The 23,018-nt window shown below is 45.3% G+C and overlaps 1 protein-coding gene across 9 annotated transcripts in view; it reads right to left on the reverse strand.

Annotated features, from left to right (window-relative positions):
• Positions 1 to 2,301: 2,301 nt before the first annotated feature.
• Positions 2,302 to 23,018, reverse strand: part of asrgl1 (asparaginase and isoaspartyl peptidase 1) — a 39,130-nt gene continuing 18,413 nt past the window's right edge. For 7 of the 9 annotated variants that reach the window (XM_085996607.1, XM_085996606.1, XM_085996605.1 and 4 more), the window contains 4 exons: positions 20,401 to 20,519; positions 20,049 to 20,159; positions 5,167 to 5,412; positions 2,302 to 2,428 (listed from right to left, as the gene is read on the reverse strand). In XM_085996607.1, the coding sequence (XP_085852733.1) occupies positions 5,195 to 5,412; positions 20,049 to 20,159; positions 20,401 to 20,519 (448 nt within the window). In that variant the 3' untranslated portion in view covers positions 2,302 to 2,428; positions 5,167 to 5,194. Of the gene's footprint in view, positions 2,429 to 5,166; positions 5,413 to 20,008; positions 20,160 to 20,400; positions 20,520 to 23,018 lie in introns of those variants that run through there. The other 2 variants (XM_085996608.1, XM_085996609.1) reach the window with 2 other exon arrangements.

Consider the following 23,018-nt stretch of genomic DNA (forward strand, 5'->3'; position numbering starts at 1 on the left):
GCTAAAAGTTAATATAAAGAAATTAATATAAAAAGATATCTTTGCTTACAGTTCTATTTGTTGGTTTAAAACTATTTAAGGCCAAAACTAACCACACAAATTTCTACCAATTGGTTGTAAACAAGATTCAAAACCATCATTACCCGGACTTGAAATATCCTCCACTTCTCTTTTACTGTTATCCATATCGATAATTTTAATTTTAGGGATTCACCCCGAATTGGAATTTCCAATTTTCTATCTTTCTCTACTTGAATTTGCATCCTTCGGATTTTAGATTCGAGCCACAGCTTGATCGCCGCCTTGCACCGACACCTTTCCAGCGAAGGCTGCTTCCCCAACTCAGTGGAGCGACTTCCATGTCGAGGAAATACTCTCGGTAATCCTGCGCCATTACCACAGACGCAGTCCTGAAAACTTGGTCACCTGTTTCAATAAAAACCATAGAAAATCCACTAGCTCTTACTGAGCGTCCCTAATGAGTTAATTGCACAGCATGCAATTATACTCGGAAGAGAAATCACACTGCTTGTGAAAGAGAGGCAGAGCCAGCGTCAGCTTGCAGACTCCCGCAGATTTCAAGTAATATTTGAAGCGGAGGCTCTGGGGAGGAAGCAGAGCAGTGGGATTATATAGTGGGAAGCTCGCTGTGTCCAATGTTAACCTGCCCTTTTTCTCGCCACAGATGCTGGCTCACCTGCTGTGAGTTTCCAGCACCTACTTGCTTTTGTTTCAGATTTTTCTAACAGGAAAAAAAATGAGCCAAGTGTAAATGTTTCATTTTATAGTCCAATTTCAAATTAGCTGCAAAAGGTGGAAGCAGTTGGTAACCCTCACTGACAATAACCATTAATGTTCTTTTATTTATATGGGAGAATAATTTTGTTTTTGGAATGTGCACAACATTGGTGAGGCTGGCCGTATTTATGTTTTTATTCATTCACAGGATGTGGGCATTGCTGGAAGGCCAGCATTTATTGCCCATCCCTAATTGCCCTTGAGAAGGCGGTGGTGAGCTGCCTTATACAACCGAGTGTCTGGCTAGGCCATTTCAGAGGGTAGTTAAGAGTCAACCAACATTGCTGTGGGTCTGGAGTCACATGTAGGCCAGACCGGGTAAGGATGGCAGATTTCCTTCCCTAAAGGACATTAGTGAGCCAGATGGGTTTTCCCGACAATCTGGTAGTTTCACGGTCAGCATTACTGATACTAGCTTTTTATTCCAGATTTATTTAACTGAATTTAAATTCCTCAGCTGTTGTGTGGGATTTGAACTCACATCTCCAGATCATTAGTCCAGGCCTCTGAATTACTAGTCCAGTAACATAATCACTGTGCTACTATTCCCAGTATTGCCCATTCCTCCTTTCCCTGAGAGCATTAAAAGCCAGCCCCATAGTGTGGTACTGGACTCACATATAGGCCAGACCAGGTAAAGTTCCTTCCCTGAAAGACATTAAAGAACCAGTTATGTTTTTAAAACAATTCGGCAACTTTCATGGTTATCTTTTTGGTGCTAATGCACAAATCAACATGAACTCAGTAGTTAATAGGGTATCGATGGTGTCAAATAATCCCGTGAGCAATCAAATTAGCACACCCAAAAAATTAACAAACATTCACAATCCGAATTGACAAAAACATTTACCAAACTTCCTTTTGGTCACCCAGAACACACACCATACTTAGTAGCGCATCGTCTGTAGCCGTGCTGAAACGACACGAAGGAACGACAAAACATACAGCAGGATCTTATCATCAGAGAGAAAAAAAGAGAAGTAAATGGAGGTCAGTCATGATCCGCAAGGGGCCAATGTTTCAGGTGGGATCCTTCACAGAACCGGCATAGTGTGGCCACAAAAGACCCTTTATCGGAATGACAAGTAGGGTCACACTGGGGAACATAAAGAGAATGGAGAACAACAGAAGGAGGCCAAAATTTTAACCTACTAAATGAGTTGCACAAAGCCAGTTTAATGGGTTTAACAGGCTGCTTAGACAGGTCTTATTAAATGGGAGTTGAGAACTATAAATGGAGATGGGGGGAAATCAGGGGAAAGGAAAACAACAACAACCGGCACCTGCATTTATACAGCACTTTTATGTATTTATCACAAGGCAATTGTGTCAGTTCAAAGAGGGAAATTTGAACCAAACAGTGCCATCACCTCAGTGCGGCTCTTGGGGCCACGTTATTTCAGAAACAGTGCAGTAACAAAACACTTTCTAACTGCAAATTCACACAGCCACTCACAGCCCTAGAAAGCTCCAGCCCAATCAACGAAGGCACAGAGAAACCACTTGAGGTTATACGGAATCTTTATTTCCACATGTTCATAAAAAGTAAAGCACAGTAAATAAAGCCTGGCAGGGTGCCTCTAGGAAGAGCCCGAAGCGATGATTAGATTTCCATTTCCATCCCATCAACCTGTAATAAAGTAAAAAGGGCAAATTAAAATGAACACAAGGGCTGTATTACATCCCCGCCCATCTGCACAGGTGGAATTCCAGAATCACAGCAGAGTGTTAGAGGCACTGTGGAACTGTATACTTCATATTTTTCATTACGCCCAAAGTTCCACCCTACTGGCAAAAGATGCTGCATAACATCCGTAAAATCACCAAGCCCCTAGTGAACTGGACCCAACATCCTGGGCCTTTGCTTAGACACCCCTCCGCCACATCCTAATGCAGTCAATCTCTTGGCTTATTCTGAATTGAAGCCAGTCAGTCCAACCCACTCAGCTGGTGACAGCAAATATGGATTGGCACACTATGGAGAATAGCCCAGTCTGAGAAAATCATGGGCTCTCGAAGACTGAATTAGGTGAAATTATTCAAAATCTGGCCCCCATTCCTGGCCTACTGCCAGCAACTGGGTGGCAAGTCAACAGCAGCCTCAATAAAGAAAAGACGACTTGCCTTTATATAGCACCTTTCACGACCTCAGGACATCCCAAAGCGCTTTACAGCCAATGTACTTTTTGAAGTATTGTTGTAATCTAGGAAACGTGGCAGCCAACTTGCACACAGCAAGCTCCCACAAACAGCAATGTGATAATGACCAGATAATCTGCTTTAGTGATGTTGAGGGATAAATATTGAACAGGACACCAGGGATAACTCCCCTGCTCTTCTTCAAAATAGTGCCATGGGATCTATTACATCCACCCGAGAGAGCAAACGGGGCCTCGGTTTAACGTCTCATCTGAAAGGTGGAACCTCTGACATTGCCGCACTCCCTCAGTATTGCACTGGAGTGTTAGATTAGATTTTTGTGCTCAAGGCTCTGGAGTGGGACTTGAACCCACAACCTTCTGACTCTGAGGGAAGGGTGCTACCAACTGAGCCACAGCTGACAGCAGTCAAACACGAAAGAACTTTGATATGGGGGTAAAATACAAAATTCCACTTCTGTGCTCTAGTGTAATAAAAAAAATGCTGGAAATACTCAGCAGGTCAGGCAGCATCTGTGGAGAGAGAAACCGAGTTAACGTTTCAGGTCGATGACCTTTCGTTGGAACTGGAAAACGTTAGAGATGTAACCGGTTTTTAAGCAAATACAGAGGCAGGGAAAGGGGAGGAAAGAACAAACAGGAAGGTCTGTGATAGGGTGGAAGGCAGGAGAGATTCAATGATGGTGCAAGGCAAAAGGAGATGGTACTGGGACAAGTAAAGAAACAAAAGATGGCTCTAGAGGAGCTGTAAATGGCAAAAGCAGGCCAGGAATGGGGGCCAGATTTTGTCTGAAAAAATGGGAGCAGTTGTTATGATCTGAAATTGTTGAACTGAATGTTGAGTCCAGAAGGCTGTTAAGTGCCTAACAGAAAGATGAGGTGCTGTTCCTCGAGCTTACGTTGAGCTTCATTGAACAGTGTAAGAGGCCGAGGACGGAAAGGTCAGAGTGGGAGTGGGGCGGAGAATTTCAATGACAGGCGACCGGAAGCTCAGGATCATACTTGCGGACTGAACAGAGGTGTTCCGCAAAGCGGTCACCCAATCTGCGTTTGGTCTCCCCAATGTAGAGGAGACTGCATCATGAGCAGCGAATACAGTTTACTAAATTGCAAGAAGTACAAGTAAATCGCTGTTTCACCTGGAAGGAGTGTTTGGGGCCCTGGACAGTGGGAAGGGAGGAGGTAAAAGGGCATATGTTGCATCTCCTGCACTTGCACGGGAAGGTACTGTGGGAAGGGGAAGGGACCAGGGTGTCGCGGAGAGCAGTCCCTTCGGAATGCTGCAAGGGGAGTGGAATTTTGTAGCGTAGCAGAGTGTCGTATCACAACCTCAGGATATCCCAAAGTATTTTGACAGCTAATTAGTTATTTTTGAAGTGTAGTCACTGTTGTTATGTCTGCAAAACACATCTGCCAATTTGCACACATCAAGATCCCACAAACAGCTAAAGAGAGTTCATCTGTTTTGCTGATGTTGGTTAAGGGACGGATATGGCCTTGGACACAGAGAACTCACTGCTCCTTTTCAACAAATGCAATAAAGTCTTTTACTGGGCTGGTAGACAGGCCCTAGGTTTAATGTTTCATGCAAGAGATTGCACCTCCGATAATGCAGCATTCCTTCAGTACTGTAATGAAGCGGCAGCTTAGATTGTGTGCTCAATTCGGTAGTGGGACTTGAACCCATGACTTTCTGACTCAGCAAATGTTACCACTGAAAATCGAGTTGAATTAACTGTTTTCTTTTGTCCAATATTTTATTTAGCACCTGAAGATGCTGACTCATGTTCCAGACAACAGCAGTCATCCACTACCTCACTTAGGTGTCTGTTCCTGTGTGATCCTAGGTAGTGAGTGACAAAAGCTATTCGATTATGGAAGGAATCAAAGCCAAGTCTGATCCTATCTTCATTGACATCCACACAGTAAGGGCCAGAGGGAGGTCACTGGATGGTGATCAGAGAGAGAAGCCTGGCTGATTTCCACTTCTCAGCGTCAAAGGTCAATTGTTGTGTCCTTACTGTTGCGTTGGCTACCATCAGATTGCTCAGCACAGATCAAGGATCAAACCAGGCACCTTCCTACTCTGCAAGATTGAAAGGGTTGACTATAAGTGAGCATGAATTTCGTTAATAACTCTTCAGTGATATTCGGTAGATGAGGATGCTCATCAATGATCCAATAGAAAGAGAAGACTAGGAATGAATACCTGAGTGTCGCTTCTTCCTCTGCTGACTTTACTGGGGAATATCTTCAGTGCCAGACGTGCGGATGTCTCCCAAGGCGATGCCATAAAAGAGCACGTCACTCGTTGCTGCAGCCCATGGCATATTTTCAGAGGTGAACTTGGCTGCCCAGTCCCCAGTATTGTTAACGACGATTACTCCACCATGACTCTGTAATCTGGTCCACATGCACTGAAGGGCAGTGTCAGCAGCCTCTGCTGGAGACATGCCTGTGGTGGTGGTTGGGGGGGTGGTGGTTATAGATAAAAGACACAAAGGTTACATTTTGCCCAAACCTGCATGTACATTTGCTTCTTTTTTGGACAGAATATGAACAATTTACATAGAATTTTACAGCACAGAAACAGGCCAGTAGGCCCAACTAGTCTATGCCAGTGTTTATGCTCCGCACAAGCCCCCTCCCATCCCTCTTCATCTAAGCCCACCAGCATAACCTTCTATTCCTTTCTCCCTCATGTACTTATCTAGCTTCCCCTTAAAGGCATCAATGTTATTTGCCTCACCAACTCCCTGTGGTAGTGAGTTCCACATTCTAAACATGCACTACGTAAAGAAGTTTCTCCTCAATTCATTATTGGATTTATTAGTGACTGTCTTATATTGATGTCATCTAGTTTTGGACTTCCCTGTCAGTAGAAACATCTTCTCTACGTCTACCCTATAAAATCCCTTCTTAATTTTAAAGACATCAGTTAATAGGTGGCCTCCTTATCCTTCCCACCAAAATGCACCACCTCACACTTATTATCTATATTCTATACTCAATCTCTCATAGGGCAATCTGCTCATCCTGTAGAAACGTTTAGGCCTAAAAATTCAGTTGTTTTGCACCACCCATTAGCACCCTAAGAGGGCGCAAAGCAACTAGCGCCTGGGCACGGTGCCACCAACGCCTCCAGCGAAATTCAGCGGGAGGTTAGCGGCGGCGGTAACCGTTAGCGCCCTGTGCCTCTGGCGATGACATCATCACCGTGCGCAGCGCCCCGACCGCGATCTTCGGTTGCACCCCCTGACTTACCGCTGGACGCTATGTCCGACAGGGTCAGAGGGGGGCCTACCTGTGGCTGGGGCGGTGCAAATTAAAGGGGAGGTGCCGGGCGGCCATTTTTGTTGCTGGCCACCTGCCAGCACCTGTCCCCGGCCTCCTGCGTAGCCCCCCCCCGCGGAGTGCCGGCTGCGCTCCATGAGCCCGGCACTTTCTTGAGTGCCGGGCTCTTTTGCCGGCACTCCGATCCCTGGTGGCCCAGCTAGGCCCCGGATCACGCTGCGCTAGACCCCTCCCCTTTAATAAGGGGAGGAAGGCCTGCAGTACTGCGGCGCGACGTGCCGCAGCTCCACGATATTCACTCACAGTGCCCCAAGAGGGAGGTGGGACGCTTCCAATAGCGCCCCGCCTCCCTCTTGGGGCGTTACCGGTGAATTTCGGCCGCAGGGGCAGCGCCCCGGCTAAGTTAGCACCCCAAAGAGGGCGCGACCCAATTTTTCCCCCTTAGTCTGTTTTTATGTCTCTTGCTAATTTACTCTCATATTCTTTTTCCTCTTTCCTTATCAGTTTCTTGGCCCTCCTTTGCTGAATTCTAAAATCCTCCCAATCCTCAGGCTTACTACTCTTTTTGCAACATTATAAGCCTCTTCTTTTGATCTAATACTATCTTTAACTTCTCTTGTTAACCACGGTTGGACCACTTTTCCTGTGGGGTTTTTGTGCCTTAAAGGAATGTATATTTGTTGTAAATTATGTATTAATTCTTTAAATGCTAGCCACTGCTTCTCTACAATGGTGCCTTTTAATGTAGCTTCCCAATCTACCGTAGCCAACTCGCCCCTCATACCTACGTAGTTTGCTTTGTTTAGATTTAAGACCCTAGTTTCGGATTTAGCTAAATCACTTTCAAACTCAATGTAAAATTCTATCATATTATGGTCACTCTTCCCTAAAGGCCCCTTTACTACAAGGTTATTAATTAACCCTTCCTCATTGCACAATTCCAGATCTAAAATAGCCTGTTCCCTAGTTGGTTCCTCAACATACTGATCTAGAAAAACTATCTTATACATTCCATGAATTTGTCCTCCACACTATTACTTCAAATTTGGTTTGCCCAGTCTATATGTAGATTAATAAAGTCCCCCATGATTACTGTATTATCCTTGTTACATGCACCTCTAATTTTCTGATTTATACTCTGCCCATATATATTACATCCGCTGCATTATGCTTGTCTACTCTTTCTGTTACTTCATCAAAGAATCCAATAAGGTTGATCAAGCATGACCTTCCTTTTGAAATCTGTGCTGACTACTCTATTATATTTTTGAATTCTAGATGATTTTCTATTACAGCTTTGAGTGAAAATTCCCATATATTTCCTACCACCGACGTTAAGCTAACTGGTCTATAATTCTCAGGTGCAGTAATAATTTAAATGTAATTTAGTTCAGGGTTAATATCATCATAGTAATATTTTATGCCCAAGTAGCTTTATTACTATAATATTAGTATTATTTTCAGCGTCACAGTTTGTGACTAAAAGCAGTCAGCCCAGGGAGTTTCCCTTGACCTGTTGGTAGTCCAAAGGTAAAAAAAAGCAAATGACCAAAAACTTGCCACTAAAATGTTCACGGTTTTGTTGTAGGGACATTTTTCTTCACAAATAAAACACAATCCCCTGGAATGTTAGTTAACTCGATGGTGTAATAATACAACCAATCTCTTCCTCTAATTAATAGCAAGCAACACATAAAAGAAAGATTGTTAAACGCAGGCTCACCTGAGGAGAGCAAGACCTCACCATAAATACAAGTGTTTGTATAAGATGGCATAATAATTAACCAGCCCCGGAATGACATTGTGCACAAACCCTTCAAGTTACACCAAGCAGCTACAAACTGAAGAATGACTACTCAGCTCGGATTTCTCAAAACAATGTTTCTTTTTTAAAAACACATTTTTCACTACCCTCTCTGTCTGAAGGCTATCATTCCTCCTTGGGCCACTGGTTCTATGAGCCCTTGTCATTCTTCACTAGTTGCCCAAGTGGCCGTTCTGCACCCGAGACTTGAAGGGGTGGAAGTTATGTTCCAGATATATACAGGGCTGGTTAGACCTCATCTGGAGCACTGCGTCCAGTTCTGGGCACCGCACCTCAGGAAGAATGTATTGGTCTTGGAGCGGGTGCAGCGCAGATTCACCAGAATGATACCAGGACTAAAAGGGTTAAATTATGAGGACCGGTTGCATAGACTAGGCTTGTATTACTTCGAATATAGAAGATTAACGGGTGATCTAATTGAGGTGTTTAAGATGATTAAAGGATTCAATAGGGTAGAGAGAGAGAAACTATTTCCTCTGGTGGGGGAGCCCACAGCAAGGTGGCACAACATTAAAATTAGAGCTGGGCCGTTCAGGGGTGATGTCACACAAAGGGGAGTAGAAATCTGGAACTCCCCCCCAAAAAGCAGTTGAGGCTGGGGATCAATTGAAAATTTTAAAATTTAGATTGCTAGATTTTTCTTAGGCAAGTGTATTTTGGGTTATGGAACCAAGGCGGATAGATGGAGTTAAGATACAGATTAGCATGATCTAATTGAATAGCAGAATAGGCTCGAGGGGCCGAATGGCCTACTCCTGTTCATATGTCAATAGCTGGCCTCCAATTCCATGCGCTCTCATTTTTGTTAACGTTCTCTTATGTGGAACCTTATCGAATGACTTCTAGAAGTCCATATAAATAACATCTATAGACGTTCCCTTATCTACCACATTAGTTACCTCCTCAAAAAATTCAACTAGGTTCGTTAGACATGACTTACCCTTTACAAGTCCATGCTGGCTCTCTCTGATCAGTTCATGTTTGTCCTAGTGCTCAGTCACTCTGTCCCTAATAAATGACCCTGAAGGCATGGGGTTAGGGGTGCATCTCTGTGACATGCACATGTCCCATTTTGCCACAGAGATGCTCCCAATGGAGCAGCAACAGAACATCCAGGGCAGAATCTTGTTCCCCGTCAGACATGTACATCTTGTCTATGTATCAATGTAAAGTTGTGGTAACCCGAAAGTGGGCTTTAAGCACTTCACTGAAAAAAAACTGTAATAGCTCCTAGGAGATGGTTTGTTTGTATGAGAGGAACAGGAAGCTTTGGTAACTAGTCAAGTTAAACATTGGGCCGTAGGGACATCGGAAATGCCAGTTTCAGGCATGTCAAACGCATGCACTGAAAACCGGTATTTCCGATCTGTCAAAAGTGCTCTTGACTGATCGAACGCCTGCCCTGGAGAAGGGACTCTGCGGGGGTGGAGGGAAGGAAGAGTTCCGCTTTCTGGAGAACCTCTGCCTGCAGAAAACCCTTAGAAATCTTATGCCTGGTAAAAGCAGACATAAGGCCTGCTTTTACCAGCATAAGAGTTGAAAAAAAAAGTTGAAAAAATTATTTTTTTCAATCATTTAAAAACTTTTTTTTTAAGTTTATTTTTAGCCCCGTAAAAAATTATTTTTTTCAAAAAATTACATTTTTGTTTAAAATATTTAATTTATTGTAATGTGATTTAAAAAAAAATGTATTTAATGTTTTAGTGTTTTTGGGGTAATCTCCATTCATAATATTTGACAGGTCTATCTGTCAAGTGTATGAAGGGAGATTCCCTTCTCCCATCAGCTCCCCATGACCCGCGTGATCCCAGCTTGCGAACTGCCTGCGCCTCTGGGATACGTGGACCCGGCACATTTTGAGTTTGGAGAGGCCCAGGAGCGGAAGTGTCCGGACCTCGGGAGCCCTCATGTAAGTCTGTAGATTTTTTTCCAGATCGGAGGCCTCCACACGCAGGAAGCCTCCGATCGGAAAATACGGGCCATTATCTTTTAAAGAAAAAGGGAGGAGGGGGTGAAATTCAGCGGGGATCTGCCACCAGAGTTCCGGCGAAATTTCAGCCCCAGGGTAGTTTAAATGCTCACTTTGTGATCAGAAACCCAGACAACAGTGTTCTCGGCCTCAACGATGCTAGCAGGGGTGGGCGGCTCAGCATCGGTCAATTAATTGCTCCACACATTATGGCTGTTCATTCCCGTAACGACTAAGCAAAAGGTGATCCGCTGTAAAGTTAGGATCAATGTCATTGTCTTGGAGCAAGATTAGTGAAACCATCTTCAAGGAATTTGCATGAACTTCAAATGGAAAAACATGCTTATGAACCAAGAACCTTTTTGCAGTTTGCTATTCATTGTACCATTGCACGGAATGGGGGTGAATCGAGTTCTGTAAGCAGAGCTTGTGTACACACCACCAGAGTCTGTGGGAGTCATTTTAATTTTTGACGATGACATGAAATGGGCGATATCGGATCAGCCGCCCATTATTCACCCTGTCTAATTTGACTTTCCATTCACTTCAATGTAAAGAAGAATCTGATGGGGTGTATAACGGGCAGTCAATCCGATAGTGCTTGTTTTATGCCACTGTTGGAAGTTAAAATTACACATTATGGCTAAGAGGTTTAGGAGAGGAGCTGGAAGGACTAGACTATTTTAAAACAACCAATCCAGTTTGTATGTAGTGTACATTTGAGGCTGTCTTTCGTTTCTACCTCCCATTTTACTTGTAAATCGATCCTTAAAGTGGCTTATCCGATACAAAGTGCTCAAGCGGGGTAGCATTTTTCACCATCAAGGTGATCAGAGACATAATGGCCATCCTAGATGTTCTGCAGGAACCAATGGACCATAATCAGGGTTCATTGATAAAACCGGGTTCATTGATAAAACCGGGCTACACTAATCTAAATATAGCAGAGAATAAAGACACAGGTTTCTGTTCATAGGAGATTCAATCTGCTTGGGGAAACCGGACATCCAGCTGTTTACATGAATAAAGGTGTTGGGGAAATAGTCCAAGCTTTAAGAACAACAGGTATAAAGCCAAATATTTAAAGGAACGGCCTGCTTAGGAACAGTGTACGCTTTCTGAAGAATGGCGAAGAGCAGAGCCAAAGATAAGAAGTCGATTAGATGTTAATAAACTCTCTTTGAAGAATTGAAACAAGCAAGATTTTCATTGTGCCATTTTGGGGGGGATTAAAATTTAGTGAGCCAGCCACTGCATTGCTAGAAGAATGAAGGATGTGTGCACTGACGGCAGGCAATATGAACGAATGTCATTAAAATGGTGGATAGAGTTATGACAAGCAGAGATTATCACTGATCAGGAGCAGCACAGAAAAGGGAGTCTTGGGAGCCCTTCAGTTCATGCACATAGAATCAGAAAGTGAGCCATCAACTACAGCACAGGATACCAATAAAACATCACGTTGCTGGAACATACTATTGTAGTTTGAACTGTACGGTGCCAGACTCTGTCAGAGGCTTTAAAGTTGCTCAAATCAACGACAAGTGAATTATCAATGTTCAAGAGGTTACAGAGGTACAAAACACAAGGCCCACTATAATAAATATCAGTGTCCAGCCAATTCGGTTCACTCCAGGTGACATTAAGATGTGACTGAGTGCATTGGACACAGCATAGGCTATGGGCCCTGCCAACATCCAGTCTGTGGTGTTATCTGGAAGGAGGAGAGCATGCCAGGGGATCTCAGAGACGCCATAATTGTGACCATCTTCAAGAAAGGTGACTAGTCCGATTGAAGTAATTACAGAGGAGTTTCCCTGCTGTCTGCCACAGGGAAAGTCATCACAAGAATCCTCCTCAATCGCCTTCTCCCAGTGGCCGAAGAGCTCCTCCCAGAGTCGCAATGCGGATTCCGCACACTAAGGGGCACAATGGACATGATCTTCACCGCACGTCAATTACACGAGAAATGCAGGGAACAGCACCAACTGCTGTACATGGCGTTCTTTGACCTCACAAATGCCTTTGACACCGTCAACCGTGAGGGATTATGGAGTGTCCTCCTCAAATTCGGCTGCCCTCAAAAGTTTGTCACCATCCTCCGCCTGCTTCACGACGACATGCAAGCCGTGATCCTGACCAACGGTTCCACCACAGACCCAATTCACGTATGGACCGGGGTCAAGCAAGGCTGTGTCGTCGTAGCAAAGCTCTTCTCGATCTTCCTTGCTGTAATGCTCCATCTCGCCCTCAGTAAGCTCCCCACTGGAGTGGAGCTAATTTACAGAACACGGGAAAATGTTCAACCTCCGTCGCCTCCAGTTCAGATCCAAGGTCGTCCCATCCTCTGTCGTCGAATTACAGTATGCAGACGACGCTTGCGTCTGCGCTCACTCGGAGGTCGAACTCCAAACCATCGTCAACACCTTCACCGAAGCATACGAGAGCATGGGCCTTACACTAAACATCCGTAAGACAAAGATCCTCTACCAACCTGCCCCCGCCACACAGTACTGCCCCCCCAATTATCAAAATCCACGACAAGGCCTTGGACAATGTGGACCACTTTCAATACCTCGGGAGCCTACTGTCAACGACAAAGTCCAACACAGCCTTCAGCGTGCCAGTGCAGCCTTTGGTCGCCTGAGGAAGAGAGTGTTTGAAGACCAGGACCTCAAACCCGGCACTAAGCTCATGGTCTACAGAGCAGCAGTGATACCTGCCCTGCTGTATGCCTCAGAGACATGGACCATGTACAGCAGGCACCTCAAAGCACTGGAGAGGTACCACCAATGCTGCATCCGTAAGATCCTGCAAATCCACTGGCAGGATAGGCGCACCAACGTCAGTGTTCTGGCTCAGGCCAACATCGAAGCTTTGACCACGCTCGATCAACTCCGATGGATGAGTCACATGGTCTGCATGCCCGATACGAGACTCCCAAAACAAGCGCTCTACTTCGAGCTCTGGCACGGCAAGAGAACCCCAGGTGGGCAGAGGAAATGCTTCAAGAACACCCTCAAAGCCTCCTTGAAAAAGTGTAACATCCCCACCGACACCTGGGAATCCCTGGCCTAAGACCGCACAAAGTGGAGGAGAAGCATCCGGGAAGGCGCCGAACACCTCGAGTCTCTTCGCCGGGAGCAAGCGGAAACCAAGCGCAGGCAGCGCAAGGAGCGCACATCAACCCAAGCACCCCACCCACCCGCCCCTTCAACCACCATCTGCCCCACCTGTGACAGAGACTGTAGGTCCCGCATTGGACTCATCAGTCACCTGCGAACTCATTTTTAATGTGGAAGCAAGTCATCCTCGGTTCCGAGGGACTGCCTAAGAAGAAGGTGTTGAAGACATATACACCTGAACTAGCCAAGTTATTCCAGTGTAACTATGACACTGGTATCTCCCAGACAATGTGGAAAATTGCCCAGGTATATCCTATCCACGTAAAGCAGGCTATATTTAAATGGACAAATTATCACCCTACTATCCTTCTCCAAAACTTCAACAAAGTGATGGAAGTAGTCATCAACAGTGTCATCAAGCGGCTCCTACTTGCCAATAACCTGCTCGACGATGCTTAGTTTGGGTTCTGCCAGAATCACTCTGCTCCAGACCTCGTTACAACCTTGATCCAAAATGGACACAGGAGCGGAATGCCAGAGGAGAGGTGAAAATAATTGCCGTTGACCTCAAGACAGTAGTCAACTGAGTATGGTACCAAGGAGCCCTAGCAAAACGGAGATCAATGGGTCAAGGACAAAATCCTTCCAGTGGCTGGAGTCATACATGACACAGACAAATGGTCATGGTTGTTGAAGGCTAATCATCACTGCCTCAGGACTTCACTGCAGGAGTTCCTCGGGGTAGCATCCTCAGCGCAACCATTTTCAGTTGCTCCACCAGTGATCATCCCTCCATCATAAGGTCAAGAGTGGAGATGTTCACTGGCAGTTCTACAGTGTTCAACTACATTCACAATTCCTCCAATAGTGAAGCAGCCCACGCTAGAATCTGGACAACATCCAGGTGACAAGTAACATTTACACCATACAAGTGCAAAGCAATAACCAGCTCCAACAAGAAAATGCCCAACTAGCTCCTCCTGGGCTTCAACGGCACCACCATCAATATCCTGGGGCTCACCACTGACCAGAAGCTTAACTGGACCACCATATCAACAATTTGATAACAGGGCAGAGACTGAGCACTCTGTGATGAGTGGCTCTCAAAGCCTTTCCACCATCTACAAGGCTCAAATTAGATGGAATACTCACCACTTGCCTGGGTGGGTGCAACTGCAATGACACTCAAGAAGCTCAACTCCATCTAGGACAGAGCAGTCTGCTTGATTGGCATCCCTGACCCTGGACACAATATCCACTCCCTCTACCACTGCTGAACTATGGCTGCAGTATGCATGATCTACAGAATGCACTGCAGCAACACACTAAGCCTACTTCAACAGTACCTCCCAACCCCACATCCTCCGCTACCAAGGAGGACAAAAGCAGCAAAATCTTGGAAATTCCAAGTCACACACCATCCTGACTTGGACATGTTATTCCGTTCCTTCATCTTCACTGGGTCAATATCCTGCAATTCCTAACCTAACGCCATCACCACACGGACTGCAGCAGTTCAATGAGAAGGCCCATCAACATCTTCTCAGGGAAACTAGAGATGGGCAATAAATGTGGCTTTTGCAGCATTGCTCACATCCCAGGAACAAAGAGAAAAAGAGAGATCACCAGTGGAATGGCCATACTGAAAACCATCCTGGCAGTCATGGATTTGCCCAGAATTTTCAAGGTTAATGGAAAACCTCAGAGCTAACAGCAGCTTTTATAACTTTCCAGAGCAGAGGTAAGAGCAATAATAGTTGGAAGTCAACACAAATAAAGTTCCAAGAATGAGGAAAGATGAACTGGGAGTAGGAGTGATTGAAAAAATGATAGATTGGCATTTTTAAAGGAATATTTCCCCTGAAAATCTCAAATAAAACCAATGCAAGTAATTCGCCTCATTCTGATTTTGTTTCGTGAAAACAGAATTCTTTCAAATAACTGACGACAGGATTAATATTTAACCAACAAACAAAAGCAACAATGATCAACATTGCCTGAAGGTCAAAGAACACTTTACATTGTCGCTTCAAATTGCCTTCACACGGCTTTTAAAACGATCATTTAATAAAGTGAGTCGGGGCGGAAACCAACTACAGCAGCAATAAAAATCAAATTAAATGTGGAATCCTTTTGCCTGCGCCCCACGCTCTGTATATGGAACACAAGTCAAAGCTGAAGTGCTGAGAAAATATGGCCCATATGAGAATTTCACGTTATGTTGATTAACCGGTTGTACCACAAAACAGTCTTTCATTAGGAATTTAGTGAAATATTAGAATCCCTTGTTGCCCTTTTTCTTAAAAGCTCAGCATGGAAGTATTCCAAAAGATAAACTACATTATATCATTGTTATTTTTAACTTTCTGCAATTAAACCTCACTTTGTTCAAAGTAGGAGGGGATGTTTACTGAAAAGCGACAAGCATTTGGAAAGGCCTTGGAATCAGAAAGAGAGAAGTTAGATGTGTCTCCAAAATGGAAGGGAAAGCAACAGAATGTGAATGACACCTACAAGGAGAATCCAGTAGGAAAATAGGGGAGCCAGCTAAGGTCCAAAGTTTTTGAGATCAGTGCTTACATGGGTGCCCAAAAAAAGGGGAGATATTTGAGCCGATTTTACAACATCAGGCAGCCAGTGGAAGTCTCGCTCGCCAATGATATCATGTAGGTCATCTTTTGGAAAATTCCTAACGAAAAACAGTATTGTGGTACAACCGGTTAATCAACTAACATGAAATTTTCAGTATGGAGCATATTTTCAAGGCACCTCAGCTCTGACTTGTGTTCCATATAGAGAGCATGGGCTGCAGGCAAATAGATTCCACATTTAATTTGATTTTTTTTAAAAATCGCTGCTATAGTTGGTTTCAGCCCCGACCAACTTATCAAATGATTGTTTTAAAAGCTGTTGTACGTAACAGAAAATCGCAGGGGCACCATGCAATTTTCTGTCCTTAAAAAGTGTTGTAAAGAAAGTTCCCATTAGTGAAAGCACGCGTGACCATTCTTTCCTTCCACTCCAAGAGCTTTTACTGCCCTCTACAGGAACTAAATGGAGCAACTACAGAACTTCTGCTATCCTCACACCATAGATAAAGTCATCAATTCAAGAGTAAATTTTACAAATACCTGCTCCAGATAGGGAGCCACAACTATATCAAGAAATTGTGGGCCCACAACATGATTTTCCATCAATTCAGTTTTTTTTAATCCATTTTTAGGGAAGACGACAAGCTCGTCTGCATGTTTTAACAACCATAAAGGAGACGGTGCTGGCCATCACGAGAAGGGGCATCGCAGAGGCCGTGGCCACTGGCAGCGCTGAAGCAATTGATGACGAGGGTATCCACTAACCTAATCCTCCTCCTCTCATCCCACTTCTCCCTCATCCCTCAATCTCTTCTGACTGAGAGGGTGTAAGCGCTTCCTACTTTCTCCCCTCCCTTCCCCTTACCACAACCCAACCCTTGTCCCTTTTTCATTTTAGATACCCAAGAACTGGAACCTGCCCAAGCAGGGGAGGAAGAGGAAGAAGACAGTGAAGATAAAGAAACATCGTCCCTCGGTCTTACACTTACCAGCTCAGATGCTGACACTGTGCGTATTTTAGAGTCACCGGGCACAAGTGCGCAGGAACCAGAGAGGGGAGAAAGGATAGCGCAGGTGCCAGCTCGCCAGAGGGCGAGGTCGCACATTAGTTCTGCTGCAGAGGACTCAGATGAGGACTTTGATGGGCCAGCCTGCAGACGAAGGCTGATAGATGTAACATAGAAACAGAAGATAGGAGCAGGAGTAGGCCATTCGGCCCCTCGAGCCTGCTCTGCCATTCAATGTGATCATGGCTGATCATCCAAATTCAGTACCCTGTCCCTGCTTTCTCCCCATATCCCTTGATCCCCTTAGCCTTAAGAAATATATCTAACTCCTTCTTGAATATATTTAATGAATTGGCCTCAACTGTCTTCTGTGGTAGAGAATTCCACAGGTTCACCACTCTCTGGGTGAAGAAATTTCTCCTCATCTCAGTCCTAAATGGCTTACCCCTTATATCCTTAGATTGTGACCCCTTGTTCTGGACTCCCCCGCCATCAGGAACAGCCTTCCTGCATCTAGTCTGTCTAGTCCTGTTAGAATTTTATAAGTTTCAATGAGATCCCCTCTCATTCTTCTAAACTCCAGTGAATATAAGCCTAATCGACCCAATCTCTCTTCATAGGTCATTCCTGCCATCCCAGGTATCAGTCTGGTGAATCTTCGCTGCACTCCCTCCATGGCAAGAACATCCTTCCTCAGATAAGGCGACCAAAACTGCACACAATACTCAAGGTGTGGTCTCACCAAGGACCTGTACAACTGCAGCAAGACATCCTTGCTCCTGTACTCGAATCCTCTCGCTATGAAGGCCAACATACCATTTGCCTTCTTAAGCCAAATGCTTGGTGCACTGGAAAGCTTGCATCAATGTCAAGGAACACGGAGGAGTCCAGCACCAACTTGGCACAGGGCTTTGCGTAGACCTCGGAGCCCATCCTTTCCTACATGGAATGGGTGGTCACCTCCATCAGCACACTTGTGGAACCCAGCATGATGCAACATCTGATGGCTGGTGTCTCAGCTTCCATTGTAGCACAAGCAGCTTCCACCAAAGGTCTGAGTACTACAGTGGAAGCTCAGACTGCTGCCATCATGGCTCTGGACATGTGTTCAAAGGGGATTCCAGGGAGTCACAGCAGTCCATCATTCTGTTCTCCAACAGATTACTGGGATTGCTGAGGCGCTGCCCCGGGAGAATGCCACTGGCTCCATGGAGCACGAACCTGCTGTCCTCTCTCAGGATGAAAGCATTCGTCCTCCCACCCTTGCCACTCTGCCAGTGCCCTTGCTGTTGCCCATCAGCCAGCCCAGACTGTTGCAGCCCAGGCCACGATGGTACAGTCTGAAGCCGGTCTTCTAACACTAAAGCTGCTCGAGGTCGCTCGCCAAGGCCATCTGCAGTCTCCTGAATTGAAGGTCAGCAGCCTTCCATCACCCATGCTGCAGCCACTGGGGAAGCACCTCGTAGGAGCACTAGGTGAGGCAAACTAAGGGAATGCACAAGGGTGATTAGTTTATTTTTGCATGGGCAGTTCCTCTCACCTCACCTCTGTAATTCAGCTCTTTTGTCCATACTTGGACCAAGACTGATATGAGGTCTGGAGCCGAGTGGTCCTGATGGAGCCCGAACTGGGCAATGGTGAGAAGGTTATTGGTGAGTTAAGTGCTGCTTGATAGCACGGTCGATGACCCCTTCCATCACTTTGTTTCCCCTAGCTGGAGAGTACAAAACTAGGGGTCATAGTCTCAGGATAAAGGGTCAGCCGTTTAGGACTGAGATAAGGAGAAATTTCTTCACTCAGAGGGTTGTGAATCTTTGGAAGTCTCTACACCAGAGGACTGTGGATGCTCAGTCGTCGAGTATATTCAAGAATGAGATCAATAGATTTTTGTACACGAAGAGAATCAAGGGATATGGGGATAGGGCGGGAAAGTGAAGTTGAGGTAGATGATCAGCCATGATCTTATTGAATGGCGGAGCAGGCTCGAGGGGCCGTATGACCGACTCCTGCTCCTATTTCTTACGTTCTTATAGCTCAGCAAATATTTTCACTAGCTCACTGAGAACAGGGGTAGTGACAGATAATTGGAGAAAGGCATATCCAGTGAAAAAAGGATTAAAATTAAATCCTGGAAGCAATTGACTACCGAGTTTATCCTTGTGGTGGGGAAGTTAATAAAGCATTATTAAAGATGGTATAAATGATCATCAGGACTGGCAGGGGATACTCAACACAGCGCCAGAAAACAGAGATCATGTTTGACAAACCTAATCCAGGTTTTTGAAGAAGTTACTTCAATGGTGGATCAAGGAGATCCAGCAGGAAACATCTACTTGGATTTCCAAAAATTGATGAAGTGCCTCATGGAGGGGCTGTGTGCAAAAGTTACATCCCATGATGTGAGGGGCGAGTGGGCCAGATGGATCACAAATTGGATAAGGGGCTTTGCAGCAGGTCTGGTGATGAGTGGAGTACCCCAGGGTTCAGAGTCCCCTCCTGTTTGTTTATATTCATCATTGATATGGAGGAGGGCGTAGATAGTGTAGTAATTAAATTTGTGGATACCAAATTGCATGGTAAACACAGGACCTTAGAAGAGGGAAAAAGATTGCAACTGGATCTGCAGAGATTCAAGAACTCAGCCCAGGGGCTTTCAATAGACATATAAGTGTGCAGTTATGCACATAGGCGTAAAGAATACAGATAGAGTACAACTGGAGTGGGTGAGGGTTAAAGGTCTCAAGGAGGAAGACTTGGGAACATTCATTGACTAAAAAATCCAAGCACACTGTCAGGAGGCTGCAGCTAAAGTTAACAGGGTCTTGGGCTGCACTGTCTGGACTATTCAGTACAAAACTAGAGCCATGATACTTGGACTATACAAGCCTGTAGCGAGACCGCATTTGGAGTATTGTGTACAATTGTTGTGCCCCAACCTCAAGAATGACATTGTGGCTCTGGAGAACGCAGAGAGAAGGGCAACAAGGATGAACCGGTAGCCTCCCTGGAGTAGGCAGGGACCCAAGATGCACCCTTAGTAGCACAGGCCCCTCCCCCACAGCTCCATACAGATGAGGTGACCTCCCACTGCAAAGGGGTCAATGGGGGATAGTCACTGACAAACACGATCCCGACGTTACTGTAAGCATCGCATCCCTGAGGATTTTCAGGACCATAGTCTTAAAATTAGGCCAAGGTGCGATTCTCCAGTTTGTGCATCGTGCTGACTCACTTACTCACCACATAACATTCAATTGGTCTGTAGTTAAATCTGGACTACCTTGTTCCATGTGAAATGTGATCAATCTGGCCAGGGTCATTTTCATGATTGCCTCCCCATTTCCTGTGGTAGAGACTGCACCGCTCTGGTTATCAGCGTAGCCTCCACCTCCTGCCCAAAGAAACATACGCAAATGTAAACCTGGCTGTACATGATATAAAATACTGTATTAAAAAGGATTCCAGGGATTAATCACCATGCAGAGAGCTTAATGTATGTTATCTGACCGCTGTGCAAAGCACAGATATGGCACACACTAACAGGTTCTACAACTTATCCAGTTCTGAAGAGCTGATGGTTTAGCAAGGTGCACAAAGTACCAGTGCACTGCATACCATTGCAAATACAGTACCTATGCAGGGAGTATCACCAACCCGGCCCACCATCTTGTTGGTTAGTCCTCCAGTAGAGGTGGCACAGGCCACATTCCCATCAGAGTCTAGAGCAACAGCACCAATCGTCCCAAGTTCTCTGTGTTGGAGAAAGAATCAAAGGTGAAGGTTATATGATTAATAATCACTTAACCAAGAGACAGTGTTATACTGTCATTTTAACAAATCAAGCAGAGCAACTTCATAGACGCGTCTGCTTGAACTGCAGTACAAGTGCTCCAGTTCTTGTTCGAATTTGTAAGAGCTGAAGTTTTAAACTTCACGGCATGGAGTTTCCACTAGGGGCGCAATCGTCAAAATGCATTGGACACTGCACCGGTTTTGCCAGAGTTACGCTCAAATTTCCACACAACCTTATTAACCTAAGCGAAGATAAACTCTCCCATGAATCAGTGCAATCAAGCAGCATAATCGACCGGAATCAATTTGTGACTGCAACTGGGTATTCTCCAGCTTCACAAAGAGGAGTGGGAATGCCAGCAAATGAGCCATTCTTCAACTGACTGATTTAATGCTCTTGGTCTTGCTTTATAATTGGCTTCAATTGACTACATTGATCTGCTCTTACATAAGATCACAGAGGATATACAGCACAGAAACAAGCCATTCGGCCCAACCAGTCCATGCCGGTGTTTATGCTCCACTCGAGCCTCCTCTAGTCTTTCCTCATCTAAATCTATCAGCATAACACTTTATATCCTTAGAGTCATAACGGCATAGAATGAGGCCATTCGGCCCATCAAGTCTGTGCCGGCTCTCTGTAGAGCAATCCAGTCAGTCCCATTCCCCCACTCTATCCCCGTAGCCCTGAAAGTTTATTTCCCTCAAGTGCCTATCCAGTCTCCCCTTGAAAACATTGAGTGTCTCTGCTTCCACCACTTCCGTCGGCAGCGAGTTCCAGGTCCTCACCACTCACTGCGTAAAAGTTTTCCCTCACATCCCCCTTGTATCTCTTGCCCAAAACCTTAAATCTGTGTCCCCTAGTCCTTGTACCATCAACTAGTGGGAACAGCCTTTCCGCGTCTAGCCTATCCAAACCCGTCATAATCTTGTACACCTCTATCAAATCACCACTCAACCTCCTTTGCTCTAATGAAAACAAATCCAGCTTCTCCAACCTGTCCTTGTAGCTAAGATCCCCCATCCCCAGAACCATTCTGGTAAATCTCCCCTGCACCCTCTCAAGGGCCTTCATTTCCTTCCTAAAGTGTGGTGACCAGAACTGGATGCAATATTCCAGTTGTGGCCTAACCAGCGCTTTATAAAAGGTACAGCATAACATCGCTACTTTTGTACTCAATACCTCTATTTATGAAGCCCAAGATCCCATATGCTTTGCTAACCACTCTCTCAATATGTCCTGCCACCTTCAGGGCCCTATGCACATTAACTCCTAGGTCCCTCTGTCCCTGCACACTCTTTAAAACTGTGCCAGAGTGTATATTGCCTCTCCCTGTTCCTTCTGCCAAAATGCATCACCTCACACTTCTCTGTATTAAATTCCATCTGCCACTTGTCTGCCCATTCTGCTAGCCTTTCTATGTCCTGTTGTAGTCGATTGGTATCATCCTCACTGTTTGCCGCACCCCCAAGTTTGGTGTCATCAGCAAATTTAGAAATTCTACCCTGTATTCCAATATTTATACATATCCCTCATATGTTTGGCTAGCCTCCCCTTAAATGCATCTAAACTATTCGCTTCAACCACTCCCTGTGGTAGCGAGTTCCACATTCTCACCACTCTCTGGGTAAAGAAGTTTCTTCTGAATTCCCTATTGGATTTCTTGATGACTATCTTATATTGATGGCCTCTAGATATGCTCTTCCCCACAAGTGGCAACATTCTCTCTGTATCCACTCTCTCAAAACCTTGCATAATTTTAAAGACCACTATTAGGTCACCCCTCAGCCTTCTTTTTTCAAGAGAAAAAAAAAGAGACCCAGCCTGTTAATCCTTTCCTGATAGGTATACCCTCGCATTTCTGGTATCATCCTTGTAAATCTTCTCTGCACCCTCTCCAGTGCCTCTATATCCTTTTTATAATATGGCGACCAGAACTGTACGCAGTAGTCTAAGGAGGAAAATTTGAGTCGTGCCCCCTTTGGGCGCTAACTTTGCTGGGGCTCTACGTTTAGCGCCCCGAAAAAAATTAGCACCCCCATGGCCGAAATTCATTGGTGGCACCCCAAGAGGGAAGCGGGGTGCTACTGGAAGCGTCCCGCCTCCCTCTTGGGGCGCTGTGAGGGAATATCGCGGTGGTACTGCAGGCCTTCCTCCCCTTCTTAAAGGGGAGGGGCCTTGTGCAGCGTGACCCGGGGCCCTCTTAAGGCGCTAATGGTAGGCGCAAAGCAACCGAATTTTTCCCTTAAGTGTGGTCTAACCAAGGTTCCCTGCTTCTCAGTTCTATCCCTCTAGAAATAAACCCTAGTGCTTGGTTTGCTTTTTTTATGGCCTTGCTAACCTGCGTTGCAACTTTTAGTGATTTGTTTATTTGTACTTCTAGATCCCTTTGTTCCTCTACCCGACCTAGACTCACACCCTCCAAGTGATGTGACCTCCCTATTCTTCCTACGAAAA

The sequence above is a fragment of the Somniosus microcephalus genome, chromosome 9 (assembly GCF_052327205.1).
Source record: "Somniosus microcephalus isolate GS21.2 chromosome 9, FLI_Smic_1.0, whole genome shotgun sequence".
Classification (NCBI taxonomy): domain Eukaryota; kingdom Metazoa; phylum Chordata; class Chondrichthyes; order Squaliformes; family Somniosidae; genus Somniosus; species Somniosus microcephalus.